This window comes from Aulostomus chinensis, chromosome 22, assembly GCF_037954235.1.
Source record: "Aulostomus chinensis isolate RoL2024-O1b breed Wild chromosome 22, RoL_Achi_v1.0, whole genome shotgun sequence".
Taxonomy (NCBI): domain Eukaryota; kingdom Metazoa; phylum Chordata; class Actinopteri; order Syngnathiformes; family Aulostomidae; genus Aulostomus; species Aulostomus chinensis.
In genome coordinates, this window is record NC_141341.1 from 5,011,792 (window position 1) to 5,026,462 (window position 14,671).

Below are 14,671 nucleotides of genomic sequence, written 5' to 3' on the forward strand. Positions count from 1 at the left end.
TGGGGTGTATCTGACAGGATCATCCCACACTTATACAGCATGCAGATGCTATCTTTCATTCCACAGACTGTGTGTGTCCTTGAGTTTGACACCCACTGAAACCTATTTAAATGTACATCTGATTAAAAAGCAGCAATTCCTCACAACTGAGCTTTAACTAAACATTTGGGTTTGGTTTGAATAACGATTTAAACAACTGATTTATTTTTCATGGCCTTATTGATAGTTTGAGCTCTAATATCATGTAAAACTCTTCAACCACACATTGGATTCAAATTTACAGTCGGCGCTTTTTAATTCTGCGGCTGCTACAGACTGCTGCTATGCCTAAGCTTGGCACTGTTAATCAATCATCACACAAATATGAATCACACCCTTCAGAGAAGTGCAGAGACACTAAAACAAGTGTCCTGATGTGAAACATGAGAGGAGCATTCGATGATTCAGATGTTACCAGCGTGACACTGCGAGACAAACAGACCGCGGTGGTCAAAACCTCAAAATCATTAACACATCATTTCCAGGCACGTTCCCAGAGTGAAGCCCTTTTTGCTGTGTAAGCTTGCGTGTTTATAAGTGTCACACATACCAGAGTGTTAGCAGGTGCTTTTTATCCTTCCATCTGGCTGTCTGAGCGATCTACCTACACCTTTCATGCAGTGTGGGTTTTACAAACCCAGCTCCTCATCTGTCACGCATCCCGTGGGCTACACCGACGTATAAATCAGCATGCGAATCCCAGAGCTCGAACTATAATGCCGGTCGTGTGCTTGTACTAACAAGTGTGACAAGGGTTTGCACCACAGCGCGATGTCAAGATCTGGTATGGCTTCCTCTCATGAGGTGCATAATGGCATGAATGAGTCATTCTGGAGAGGAATTTAAATATCCATGTGAAATACAACCAAACAAACACAACAGGTATCAACCAAGCGGTTTCTAGATTGAATCTATGGGAACGTGAGAAAAAGACAGAGAGAGACTGAGAAAGGGGATGCTGAGAGGATTTTTCAGTAGTCATGGTGTAATTAAACACTTGAGCTCAGAGGGTTCCAGGCAGAGGACAGATTTCTAATCCTGATTCCTGTTCCTGGGTGAGCCCTGTTTGTCTGGCAATAATGTTGATTACTCGGTGTGTGAACATGTGCAAGAGTGTGTGTGTGTGTGTGTGTGTGTGGACACTTTCATACTAGGAAACACCTAGCCTTTACTCATCACGACAATTAACCACAGATTAATGGAGCAGCAGTGTCCATCAACAAAAAGGATGCGTGTTTTCCAATGGTAGCTATAAATAGAAGTGACGAGCTGGCTTTAGCTTACAGGTTGCGCTCCCAGGGGACACCGTACTGTATGTGTGTGTGTGTATATGTGTATGTATGTGTGTGTGTGTGTATATATGTGTATGTATGTGTGTGTGTGTGTGTGTGTGTGTGTGTGTGTGCCTCTGACTGAATCCTTAACAAGTGTTACATAATATTGACCTTGCAAGCGGGCTCCCTGGGAAACAGCACAGCAAATCAGTAGGAGAGAGAGAGAGTATGACAGGGATGACAACACTTTCACAGTTTTTTTTCCTAAGGTGTTATTGGTTTTAAACAGACACAAGAAAATGTAGGAACACCGTAGAGCTCTGGAGAATAAGGACAACGGTGCCTCTTTCATTCCTCCTACGAGCTCCGAACATATTTTGATGTACTTTGTCATTTGAGCTGCTGGCTGGCAGTGCCATTTCGGTGAAGCTAGCCCAGACTCCTGATTGGAGGAATCACATAGTGGAAAAGATGGAAGAGGACGTTAAGGGATGAAATGAATAGAAAAAAAAACCTCACGCCTGGACCACACTCGAGACGTGTGCGATGTGCTCCTGGTTTTTTACCAGCTATACTGCCTCTGTTTGTTCCTGCCATTAACAGATGTTTTTGAGTCTATGGTTCTGGCAACCCAACAGCTTAAATGAAGAGTTTCTATGGTGGTTCTGTCATTCTAAATGCCTGGGGCCCATTATTTTGTGATGAGGAAAGAAAAAAAATAGACTTGCAGAGAAAAAAACAGAGCTGGGCTGAGCTGTGACATTCGTGCAACTGATGTGGTCTCATGACCTTTCATGAGCGGAACTGAAGTGTTTCCATCCTCATCTTAGAACATTGTTTCTGTTCCTCTCCGTCTGTGATGCCAAAGTCACTTGTGTCATTTCAAATAGCATAACACTAATGAAGTATTCCTTTCTTAATTGGAAAGCATTCATACTACATAATACTACATCGAACCTGTACAGAGAATCATCAGAATTTGCAGGATGTACAGTTTGATTGAGATCACCTCCAGATTTAAATCACTTTTTCCTTGTTATATTACTGATCTTATGACCCAGTTTCATCAAAATCGCTCTAAAAAGTAAACCAAAGGAGCTCCATGAAAGAATCGCGGTGTTATTGGATTCCATCAGTGATGACTATTAGCAGTCAGGCAGTTCCAAATTCAGGAAGTGAGAGAACAATTGCAAGTTAAAAACATGTCATTTTTTTAAGACACGGTGTAATTAGTTGAGTGGCAACTGATGCCATTCCTAAACCAAGAGCCCTGATTATAAAACAAACAACATAAACTGCCCAACTGAACCGAGGGACGCCTCCCATTAAAGAAAACTGGGTAATGCATTTAATATTTTTGCTTCTTTTTTTCCTTTCCAGGGTATCCTAGCAACATTAGTTACACAATGCCCCAAAAAACAGCTACCGTTGAACTTGAAAGAAGATTGTACAAATAATGACGTATGGAAGCGATGGTTTTATATTTGTAAATCAGGATTAGAGGCCAATCTTGTGGCAGGTTGATTGAATCGGGCCTTCCGTCATCCTCCTGTCCTAAGCCCCTTGGTGCTTTCAGGAGGGGAGAGATAAAGGGATTTGGGCTTTCTGAGATTTGCGGTGAGACTTCTTATACCCGCCCCCTTTCCCAAACCCCCACCTACACTTCCAACCCCAGCTGCTGAGCAGATTGTTTCGACCAGGGCCTCGAGGCAACAGCTCACAATCTGTTCCTCAGATTAATGCACCTCTGATGTGTCTTTTTCAACAGAATGTTCTTGTGGTGCCGATGTGATATTATGCCCAAAAACACATGCTAAATCTGTTTGTTTCCTTTAAGTTCAACCCTCCCACAAAAAAATATGTGTTTTGTCACAGTTGTTGCACCTGTCTTCAATCCACAAATTCCAGAATAAGCCCTCAAGCTTTAGGATGAACTTCAGCGCCTTCAATGTCATGAGAGAGTTCACAAGGAGATGATAGGCTTCATCTTTGCACAAATGACTTCACACAGTTCTAGCAACAAAGGCTGAACTGTACTTTCCCCTGAAAATTACTCACCACATGAAAGGGGTTGTGAAGTAAAAACTGTAGTAAAATGTCAGATGTAAACATTCGCTGTCATCACAAAAGCTGTAGTCAAACACTACAGAAGTGGAATTAAACATGACTTTATCCTTTTCAGACAGATATTTCTGGTGTTTTTCAACCTGGGCCTCAGATTTGTTCGGCTCAATCTGATTGACAGGAGACAGGACTGGAGTTCACGCGGCTCCACTCCAGCTCCAGTGTTGAAAATGTATGTTGCAGCTCATGATTCCTGACAATGACAAGGCTCATTTGCGAGACTTTGTGGTAAAAATTCAAATACATTCTTGATATTAAAGATTTACTACACGTGGGTATTAAGTGCATGTATCCCTTTGACTTTCTTGACTTGTGAAAAATGAATAAATGCAGTATAAATGCATAATAAAGCCATAAAAAAGCACAACCTTTTCATCTTTAGGTTACTATCATCATGCAGGAGATGTGCAGCCACTCTAAACCCACTAAATGAAGGAAAAAGAAGAACTGACCTCTGAGAACCTCTGAACGTCCTGTGTGAGGGTTCCAACACGGCTCCAGTTGTAGTAATTGAGGAACTTCACAACGGCGGGGTTCACAGCGTTGTCTGAAGGGACAGTGCGGAAGAAGTTGGGGTATTTTTTCTTGTCCGCCAGAACTGGAGTTGTTGCTGCAAACGACAGCTGGAATGACAAAAGAGAGAGAGACAGAGAGAGAATCTTGAGCACCGAGACCTGCTGTGAGGGTTAAATACTACAGTCGCACGTAATGACGGCGACACGCTGTCAGATTACGCCGGTGCCACTTGAGCTTGAGCACAGAAGCGCTTTTTATTCCACTGATGACAGAACTCAAGTCCGTCCTTGCTTTGGTCAGTGATTTCAGGAATCAAAACAATGTGGCCAGGACAGAGTAACCTGCTCTCAGGTACACTCATTTGTTACTTCATGACTACTCAATTGCAGTGCAACTAAAAGTACGAGAGAGTAAAGTATTGTGAAACTAATCTGAAAAAATACAACTCGAGGAGCGGGACACTTGAAATGATGATTTACTACATCAGAATATCAATTCAAGCTGCGATCCTGAAGATACAAATAATGAAATACAAAAAAATAAAAGTAGCCAGCATTGCATTAGTCACAGTACTGAGTGAGGTTTTTGTTTTTTCAGTTGCAAATGTGGTTTAGAACGTGAAACGTATTAAGCATGGACAAGAGTTCTTAATAGAGTAAATGTAATGTGGTTCACCTCTGGGCATGGCAAACACACACACACACACAAAGACACACACACACACACATACACTCATAGTAGGTCACGAACAAATTAACTCTTTCAAATTCCTTGAAATGTCATAGCACCTTCAAAGTGTAACTGTAAATAGAGCTGTACTGTATAGAAGTGATGACCCCTGTATGCCTGACCTTTTGAGCCAGCTTCCTACTGCGTGCGTGCGTGCGTGCGTGCGTTCCTCTCACACACGTGAACACAGAACGAAAGGTGTTGAACCTCAAACGCCACATACTCCCCTCAGTTCTGTAAATCAGTGCAAGGTCACCAAACAAAAGTATTTCAACGGTCGAGCTGGAATGAAAAGTTGTGACTCTTTTTGAACGTCAAAATTCAGTTACTTTTTTCTTCTTGTGAAACAAAATGTTAAACGTGTTTACCGTACACAACGTAACGACCCATTTTCACCTACTAATATAAAGAAATCAACCAATCCGGCGTTCTTTCTATAGGCACTCGATGACTAAAGAAAGCTAGCAAGCAAAAATATTACACTGGTGTGTCTTTGGCTGTTGGCCAACTCAAATCCTTTTTCATTCCCTAAAAATACTGCGGTTTGGAGCCTGCTGGCTCAGAACTACTCATGTTTAAGAAAGCGGGATCAGTGGCAGCTCCAGATTATGAAAAGGTCTGTACCCTCGTGGTCTCACCTTACATTCCATTATTACACACTCAGGATACACGTATTTGTCAGCATTCCAATCAAATTCCTCCAGGTATTTCCTGCCTCTCGTCAATTCTGTTCGACTCGGGACATTACAGCAGGTAGACACCCTCGGAATGCTGTTTGAGTCGGACTTGAATATGGTGCAGGGAGGGGGAATACTGGTTGAATGCAGCTGGTGTACCATCTTGCTCGTACTCGATTGGACCTCTTTTGCCTTCAGAGCTGGCTTAACTCTTCATTGGATGGATTCATTTCCATACTAACCAAGGGTTGCTTTCTCTCTTCCACATTGTTTCACCTTCTCTATAATAGGTCACCTATTTCATCCAAAGGCAAAAATAGCCGTTAGTGATTTCAGCATTAAAATTAGAATTTGCAAGTGAGCACAGTTTTCAATGGAACATCCAGCTTAGATTAGAATATATATATATATATATATATAAAAAGATCTTGTACTTTATCTTCCTAATTTACATGTTTCATAGTTCATTGGAAATAATTTAAATGAAGTGGAATGTTTTACTTATAAGATGTGCCTGTGGTCATTTTATGTTACTTGTCCTGTCTCAGACATCTCTAGACAAAAATGAAATGCATTTATAAATAGGTAATACTTTCAGAGTAAAGGTCTGAAAGGTGTGGAATGTTTTTGTGGCGGCAGCTCGGAGGCTACCTCACTGCCGAGCCGAGATAATAAAGCACCATGCTCCATTTTCAGTGTCCTATCAATGTGTTAATTTAAGGAGCGATATGAATCAGTGCAGGGTTAATTACATACTTTGTAGAGATTAAGCAGAAGTTGTGATTCATGATAGCGATCAACACAAGGATATTATAATTCTGACTGAGACCAAGAGGTACACCAGTAGATTTCCTAAAAGTGTACGGAGGAGTTCAAGCACCTTTTTCGGCTGAGGGTTGACTCTGATCTTCTCATTAAGCTTCTATCGACTTCCAGACAGCTTCACTACTCATTAATCACAGTGCTGCTGTATACATTAATCAGAAACCTGATTAAAACTGAAAATGCACTGAAAAGAGTTTAAATGGTATAAATGAGAGAATACAGAGGGATCAGAAGGCATCGCAAGTCAAATGTCATGAGATAACAGGACCTGAAGGAGGTATTATACACTGTAATTACAACTGGTGTAGTTTAGCTTGACTGTATTAAGCCAATATAACTTTTTTGTCTTCTTAAATAATTAAAGATTTTAAATTACCTTTATAACCCTCCAGTCTACAATTAATGGATCCCGACTCTGCACATCTTGTTTAGCCCACTAAATCACCTCTTTCTGCACAGTCCAGCAGGGGTTTATGTTCACACATAATGAGGGGGGCTTTTAAAACAACACATGGATTACGCTCATCAATTACACAGGAAGAAAGGCCATTATCTTGCTACAACTGCAAAATCCAGAATCATCCTCTAGTTCAGGAGGTTCGTCCAGCACTGCCTTCATCTCCATTTAGCTGAGGCTGTTAGCTCCACCCACAGGGGGAAGCGCTCCTGTGTGGATTTCCGCTCTCCTCATCAGGGAGATTGACCAACAACCTATCGATCCCCACACACACCAACTATATGAATCAAATGTGAGTTTCATCAGGCTTACATTCCATAACCACGATGTCTTCTTTGACGAAACATCTAAACTGGCTGCCACGCCATGATAACACCACTTAACAACTCCCAGTCTTCACGGCGATGCATCACGTTCTTTAGATGTTTCTGACCAATTTTAAGATGGATCTGCTTGACCCATCAAGTGTTACTTTTGCCAACTGGTGGCACTAAGAACAACCCGCACCAAAATTTAAGGGATTCTTTCCGGGCCAATTCTCCACCGCGCCATCAATTTTCAAGAAATTTCTGTACAAAATGTGTTGTAGAGCAGATTAAACATTTGTTGTCAGGCTTGAGAAAATGTAATCAATATTCGTCACCCAGTGGAAAAAAGCAACGATGACAACAAGACAATGTATTTTCATTGTTAACAGCCATGAAAAAAACCATTCTAGTTCAATGAACTCAATTGTATCAGATAAATGATCGAAAAAAACAGCTCAAACTCATTGGTATTTAACAAATATATCTATTTAGGCTTCATAAATAGTTCGTGTATCACTGAATACAGGTGAGCTAATATGAGAGTTGAACAAAATAAAATGCAGGATAAACTCTGACATCACCAAGTCTGCAGGTCAATCAAAGTCAGCTAGCAGCTCTTACTCTGACTGTGTATGAAGCCAGTGGAGATGAGAGGGAGCTCCAATGTATTATTAAAAGAATGGACTCGTCTTTATCCAACGAGTCTGAGCAGCCTTTTCAGAGGTAAAGCCAAAAATAGATCTATGATATCGCACATTGGAGAGTAGTGGCTAATGTAAGAGGATTTTAAAAAGGGCCGGCCCCAAAAAGGCTAGTGGAGAGCTCCACACCAGTGTGAGCACATACACACGGATCACACGCAGACACACACATTCACACACTCCCCAAGCAGATCCCTGTGTGCTACACACAAAGTACAACAGCCCTCCTTTTCCAGAAGTAATTAAAACTGTGGCGATGGGCTCACGGCGGCTTCTCTCTCTCATCTCACTACAAGGTCACCAAGGCTCTTGGTAGTATGAAAGAGGATCCGTCTTGTCCCACTGAGACGCAACGTTTTAGTGAAGACTGGAGGTGAATCACTGATGCCATCGCAGCGGTGATCTGTTCACACATTCTGTACACACAGTGGCTTATCACATTCCATTTGAAGTGAGTACAAAAGCTGTGCTGTTGCTCCGATTTGCTTTTTTCAAGTCACAATCAAAGTAATTGGATGTTTATGCGCGGACAAAAAAAAAAAAAAGAAGGGAGACACAGGTACAAGAGCAAAGAGAGCAAAGTGAGCTGTTTAGTGCTGATTCACCAGGCAGATTTAAGGAGTTTTACAGTACTTGACAAAAGTGCAGGCTAGTCCCTGGAGCTGTCCTGGCTGGGCCCGGGGTCTGAGGACACCCACATCTTCTGTCGGTGGGGAAATCTGACCGAGTCTCTCCCTCTGTTTGAGTCTCTCAGGATTTGCGGAATCTCTGTGTGAATGAGTCTTTTTTTATTAATTACAGTTTGAAGTGAAACTTCTGATGATTTGCAAGACGACAGACAAATATAATGAAACGCAGTCAAAAAATAACCAGTCACATGTATGTTGAAAGCTAAAATGTGCTTCAGTTTCCAGTCGATATTGAATAGCTCACTACTTCCCTGTGTCCTAGTCATACATCAAACAGTATCCATGCTTTGACAGCATTGAGAGGGCTTTTATAATTAATGCCAGAAGCGGAGACAAAAATTCTGCGCTGCAGGTTTAAGACTTCGTTATAGGTCACCTTTGGAAAACAAAACAAAAAAAAACCACCTTTCCTTCTTTGCGGATGTCTGCAGAAACTCCAGACTGTCTCAAGTCCTTCATCCACTGCTAAATGTCTCTGTGTTTATATCTTCTGTATTATACAGGCTGGATTTGGCACCAGATTGGGAATCAATGGCGCATACATTAAAGGCAACAAGCCTTACAACCTCGCACAAGCAGTTTGAAGGAGAAATGAGGAAGATGCAAGACTGTGTCTAATCACATTGACGGATCTAATAGCATTGATTGGTCCTAGCGGGACTACTTTGCAATAGGATCTGCTGGTGCTAATTGTGTGGTTGGCCTTTGAATAATGAAGTGGCTATCATGGAGAAGCCAGATAAAAATGAACGGCAGCTAAATATCCACCCAGTCATGGTGCTGTGGCACGCGCTGTGGCACGCGCTGTGGCACGCGCTGTGGCACGCGCTGTGTGGTGACATCGCTGACTGATGGCAAACTGTTGATTACAAACGGAATTTATTCCAGAATAATTCTTCCAAATGTTTCAAGTTACAGAAAATCAACATTTCTCCATCAGCTGTGTCCAATAACGAAGACTCACCAGCCAGTATACTCTCTTAGATAAAGTATATGAAGATCGCTGCAATAGCGTGAAAATCAGTCTTTCAACTCCATGCTGACAACACAGGATCTCGTATAAATACAGCGCCACACTACGATTGCTTGGTACTTATTCAGTGTCGTTCGGTTAAAAAGTAAATGAAACACCAGTTATTTTGAGACCAATGGCAAATATTTAAAAAAAAAGTCAAAGGCAATAAATCCTTCATGCCATTGAATTTTTGCATCTGCTTTTAAAATAAAATGAACCACTTGGTGAAATAAAAGCTGGTTTGTCAATCCTCAGTGAATCAATTGGACAGGAGTGTGTTTTGTGTTGTACGTCGCTTTGGACAAAAGCGTCTGCTAAATGAAATTGTAGAATTGTAGAATTGTAGAATTGTTCTGCTCACGATCAAGTTTTAGGACACAACATTGCATCAGCTGGCATGATCTCATCCAATTCAAGGTAAACTTTGATGTGCGCGTTTTACTTCATTCGAAAAATATGTATTTTTTTTAAAAAATGTCCCACATGCTGTCCCAGAGTGAGACTTCAGATTTTCCCTCAGGCAAACTGAGCGAGTTATAAAACTGTAATGGAAGGTTTCATGATCGCCAGGGATAGTATTAAAAACTTCAAACACTCATCCCACTCGTGCCTATTATCTCTGCCTTTCGCCCACAACACAACAGAGTCAAAGCCCATCCCTCCTGCCGGAGCCCCGGGACCCCGTGCAGACTCAGCTGGGTAATAGCGGCGCTGTTGATCAGGAAGCTCAGAGGGGGGTCCTGGGCTTTATTCAATATTCAAGAGAGGCATTTGGTGCTCCATGGAAGCACCCAGCTGGAGAGACGGCAGAAAGGGAGAAGCTTTGGACCTCACACCGACCACATCCAGAACTCATTAGCACCGGGATGGGGGAGGGAGATGGAGATGAATATTGCAGGAGGATGGTGGAGGAATTGAGTTGAGTGGCCCACCGGTGATAAAAGACTCTGATATGGAGGAGGAGGAGAGACAATGGAGGGAGTGACAGAGGGAATATGAACAAAGAAGAAGAAGATGAGACGGGAGCTTGATCCCAGTCATCAAGTGCTATCTGACTATTGATCCTAGCGAGTTCATGTATTGCAGACAATGATCCATTCAAGCAGATCAAGTGGCTCAGTCTAGCAGCACACCATCGCTCCAGCTATGGGATGGGAAATCAAAGTTGGGGCATGAACTGAGAGGAGTTCATATAATCAACACCATTTCCCCCCACACCCTCTCTCTCCCTGTCTCTCTGTCCATTTAGAGAAATGAAGAACATGTTCCTGGGAAGATTGTCTCTTAGGGGAGAAATCAGATGTTCTCATAGCAGACAGAACACCAGTACAAGAGTAAAACTGTTCAATATGTGCAGCCACGTTAGACCGCAGGTCCCTTATTCCTCTGTAGCTCACTCATCCCGTTGGTTTCTGACATCATTTAAGACTTCTGTTCCGCGTGTGTCTTTATATTTGTGAGTGTCATTCCTCATAATCATGATGTAATCACACTCACCACCATCAACGATGAATTGGTTTGTAGCTCCACCCTGCTGATATAAATGACAAGAGGAGGATCCACCTTTAATGGACTGAATATGTGCACGCGCGCGCGCGCACACACACACACACACACACACACACACACACACACACACACACACACACACACACACACACACACACTTTTTTTCTCTCCAAATGGCTCAGAGCTATTTGAGAAGAGATGCATTAGCCATTTGAGTGAGTGTGTGTGTGTGTGTGTGTGTGTGTGTGTGTGTGTGTGTTTGTGTGTGTGTTCGATGTGCAGTGAGTTCAAGCCAAAGCAGGGTGATTGGAAGCTGATGGCGATGGCGCTAGAGAGCAGCAGACAATATGGAGATATGTGAAGAATTCAGAGGACTAATTGAAGCAGTTTAAGGCCCATTACAGAGATCGTTCTCCGCCGGCCTTCCTGGGAGGGAATTTAACTTACAAATACAGGACATGACAGGAAATAAAAACTTGTTGAACTGAAACTAATGATGCAAAGGAGGATAATTTCCTCCTGTTACCTTTGAAGTAAGAGATTTACTGTACCTGGAGTACAAATCCAGAGGAAAAAAGACAGATGAATGAAATGAAAAGAGCCTTTTCATAATGTTTATTAAATGAGTGTTGAATATATAAAGTATTGACATGCAGTTTTGTCGCTTATGTAGTGGAATGAAGAAAAAATATATATATTTAGTTTCTCTAGGTTTTATTTGTGGACTGGCATGTTTTTGGTTTAGTATTTCACTGTTAGGGTCTGAAAAATGTTGAAGTGCTAGTTCTCATTAGATCACGCTTACAGTGACTGACTTCAAAGCAACAGATGTTGCCTGTCAGTCCTCCTGGCAAAATCAGTGACAAAAATATTAATAATGAAACAACAACATCAGCATAATGTGGAAAAAGAAAAAAAAAAACAGCAACAGGGAATTACAGAAGAGTGTTTGGGAAAGGAATAAGAAAGAAGAACAAAAATATTGAAATAGAAATGCCAAGATGTTAAGAATTAAGTTCAAATGTTGAGAAAAAAGTCTAAATGCCATGATGAAAGTTGAAATACCATTTAGCGAGTAAGGACAACTGATCTGGCTCGTTAGAATGTCTGCTAGGGCTGGACGGCCACCGCCCTCCCCAAGTGTGCAGCCTGGAGTAACCCTATCAAGCTATATTTCCCCTCCAGGAAAGTGCATTTGCCTTTCGAGGACTCACAAATGGATGTGTTGAGCTCCCCACGGCATCGTCTCTTTTCCTTTTTTTTTTCTTCTGCGAATTAGCCAGCGACTCACATTCAACTTGAAGCTCTTTGTGAGCTCGAGATTTTGGGCGAAGCATCACTTTAACTGGCAGCTGTAGACTGCCTGCTTTAATTACGTGCGTTGAGCACAAGTTAAGCATGAAGGAATGAGCTTCAGCTGCGTTACTGATATGATAAAGTTATCAGTTAAGACAGCCTGGCCCTAATGCTCGTCCACAGGGAAAAATCTTTCATCATTCATCTCACACACACTCTTCCCACTCAAAATAACTGGTCTCAAGACAGGTGAGTGATGTGGTGGTCGCCTCCTCCATAACAGCTTATGGCCTGCTGCAGCCACTGATCTAACATGTCAATCATGTTATAGCTAAGCCAACATGTGCACACCCCCCCCCCCCCCCCCCCACACACACACACACACACGCACACAGACCCGCTGACTGATGTTCTGTTTATGGTTGATGGCTTCACACCCATCTCAGGTCAATCCTTGTTCCTGCCCCTGTCCTCCCCTCACACGCTGCCCCCTCACAGCTCTTTTTTGCTTCACTGACTTGACGTTTTCAATCATAAAGCGTCTGATGACAGGTCTGGTGTGATTAAAACGGACTATTACTTGTATATTTGATATCAAGATTGCCCCTCCACTAGTAAATCTCTTCATTTTTCCTGGATCCTAATGTGCATTTAAATTTGCTGCAGGAGTTGTGATGTTTGTATTGGCCTTGTCTGAGAGTGTGATTGCATATGCACACAGCCATTAAACCAGTGTGCTCGGGTTCAACATTTCCTGTGTGGTGTTCAACAATTGAATTTCCCCGCGTGAGCACTCAATCACACATGCACTGCTTCCAAATGACTTCCTTTCGTGACAGAGGCTTTCATCTACCGCGGGTATTCCGATCCAGCATGCACACAAATTTGGTGTGACTTTTCCCAGAGACATACCAGGGTAGAACAAGATGTGTGTAAAAAAAATAAATAAATAAAAATTGAGCAGTGAAGGAAGGTAGAAGGGGTCAGAATTAGGAGACAACAAGAACAGAGTAACCTGCTTTACTAACGTCAACATTCAAGGATGAGCAATCCAAGATATAGTGTTTAATGAGCAGGCTTAACAGTTTAATCTTAATTGATAAGCTGATGGTTGCTCAGCTCATCAGTCAGCGCTGTGTAAAGGAGTTTTAGCTCAGATTAAGATGCTGAGGCTCCACCGTCAAGCCGACCCCTTACAACAACATCTTTGACACAGGCTGAACGGTGGACTACAGGCCCTGTAACACTGTAATTTCTTTAAAGCCCACATCATCAAGAGCCAAGGACAGCCATTTTTCTGGCAATAAAACCCAGCGTCTTTCGTGAAATGTTACCATATTTGCAGACAGTTTCATGGTGACAAAAGTGGGTGTTTTTACAGAGATGTCAGGATGCTTGCAACTGCTTTTCTGGCAACAAAAAAAACAACAACAAAAAAGCAGCTGCTGCTCTGGTAAAAGTCAACATATTACATATGAACATGTGAAGCTATTTTTTGGTAAGAAAAGTGGGTGTTACCAAGGTGTCTGGATATTTGCAGCAGCCGTCCTAAACCCGACTAGACCTCTGCATTTTCACAATATCTTAAAATGTAGCCATTTCCGCTGAAAGTACGAGGGGCTTTGCTTGACATTTCTGCTGTTGCATTGATCCCTGGTGTTGCAGGAGATTTGTAGGATTAAAAAATATTTCATGAAAATGCTGCGGAGTAAGTTTCTCTACCTCAGGTGACCTCCATGCTGGTTTTGTCTTGATATTATCAAATGTGGAAAACAGCCCTCTGTAGGTATCGTTGGACATTCCAAATGGATCCTGTTGGAACACAGGCCTTCCTCAAATATCTGCTTCAGTTGAAGGGTATTGTAAGAATGAAACAATTCCTTATTTTGTTGGCAATTGATTTAAACTGTCAACCAAAAGGCCGATGGGGGGATGTCTGCAGCCGGTAGAGGGTCACCCAGTCCTCCCCCATCACCGAATAAGTCAGTGGTCTATTTGTTGTTCTTCACTGTTCTGTGTGCTAGGCATGTTTGATGTGACAGTTTCTGGGAACATTGATCAATACAGGGTGTCACTTATCACCCTCGTGTCTCAGGATGTGAGAAGCAGGAAAGCTCGGACACCCCTCCCTCATCACTTCTGCCATGAGACAGGTTTAAAGGACTCCACCATTCTTCATATGACCATCTGTCGACAGGCCGTCCTTGAAGGATGGAGATGAGCGGCAGTGAAGCATCGCTATCACAAACAGGATCAGGGAGAAGCATTTTCTTATTGATCCAGCTGTGGTGGAGTGTGTGTGTGTGTGTGTGTGTGGTTGATTTTGACAAGATAGGATTGGAAAATGGAGGGGAGGATGTCAGACACAATAAAATGAATCTACGGGGGCAAATAGGACAATTGTTGGGCACGTGGTCATCGTGACAGTCAGTCTTATTTCATCAAAAGATCACCTGTGACGAGGTAATTTCTGACACCACCGCTTGACTCATACATGAAGTATCACAGCATG

The 14,671-nt window shown here is 42.3% G+C and overlaps 1 protein-coding gene across 3 annotated transcripts in view; it reads right to left on the minus strand.

The window, feature by feature from the left end:
- gabbr2 (gamma-aminobutyric acid (GABA) B receptor, 2) overlaps positions 1-14,671 on the minus strand; it is a 198,685-nt gene that overhangs the window by 86,459 nt on the left and 97,555 nt on the right. For all 3 annotated transcript variants that reach the window (XM_086193819.1, XM_086193820.1, XM_086193821.1), the window contains one exon: positions 3,890-4,060. In XM_086193819.1, the coding sequence (XP_086049945.1) occupies positions 3,890-4,060 (171 nt within the window). The remainder of the gene's footprint in view (positions 1-3,889; positions 4,061-14,671) is intronic.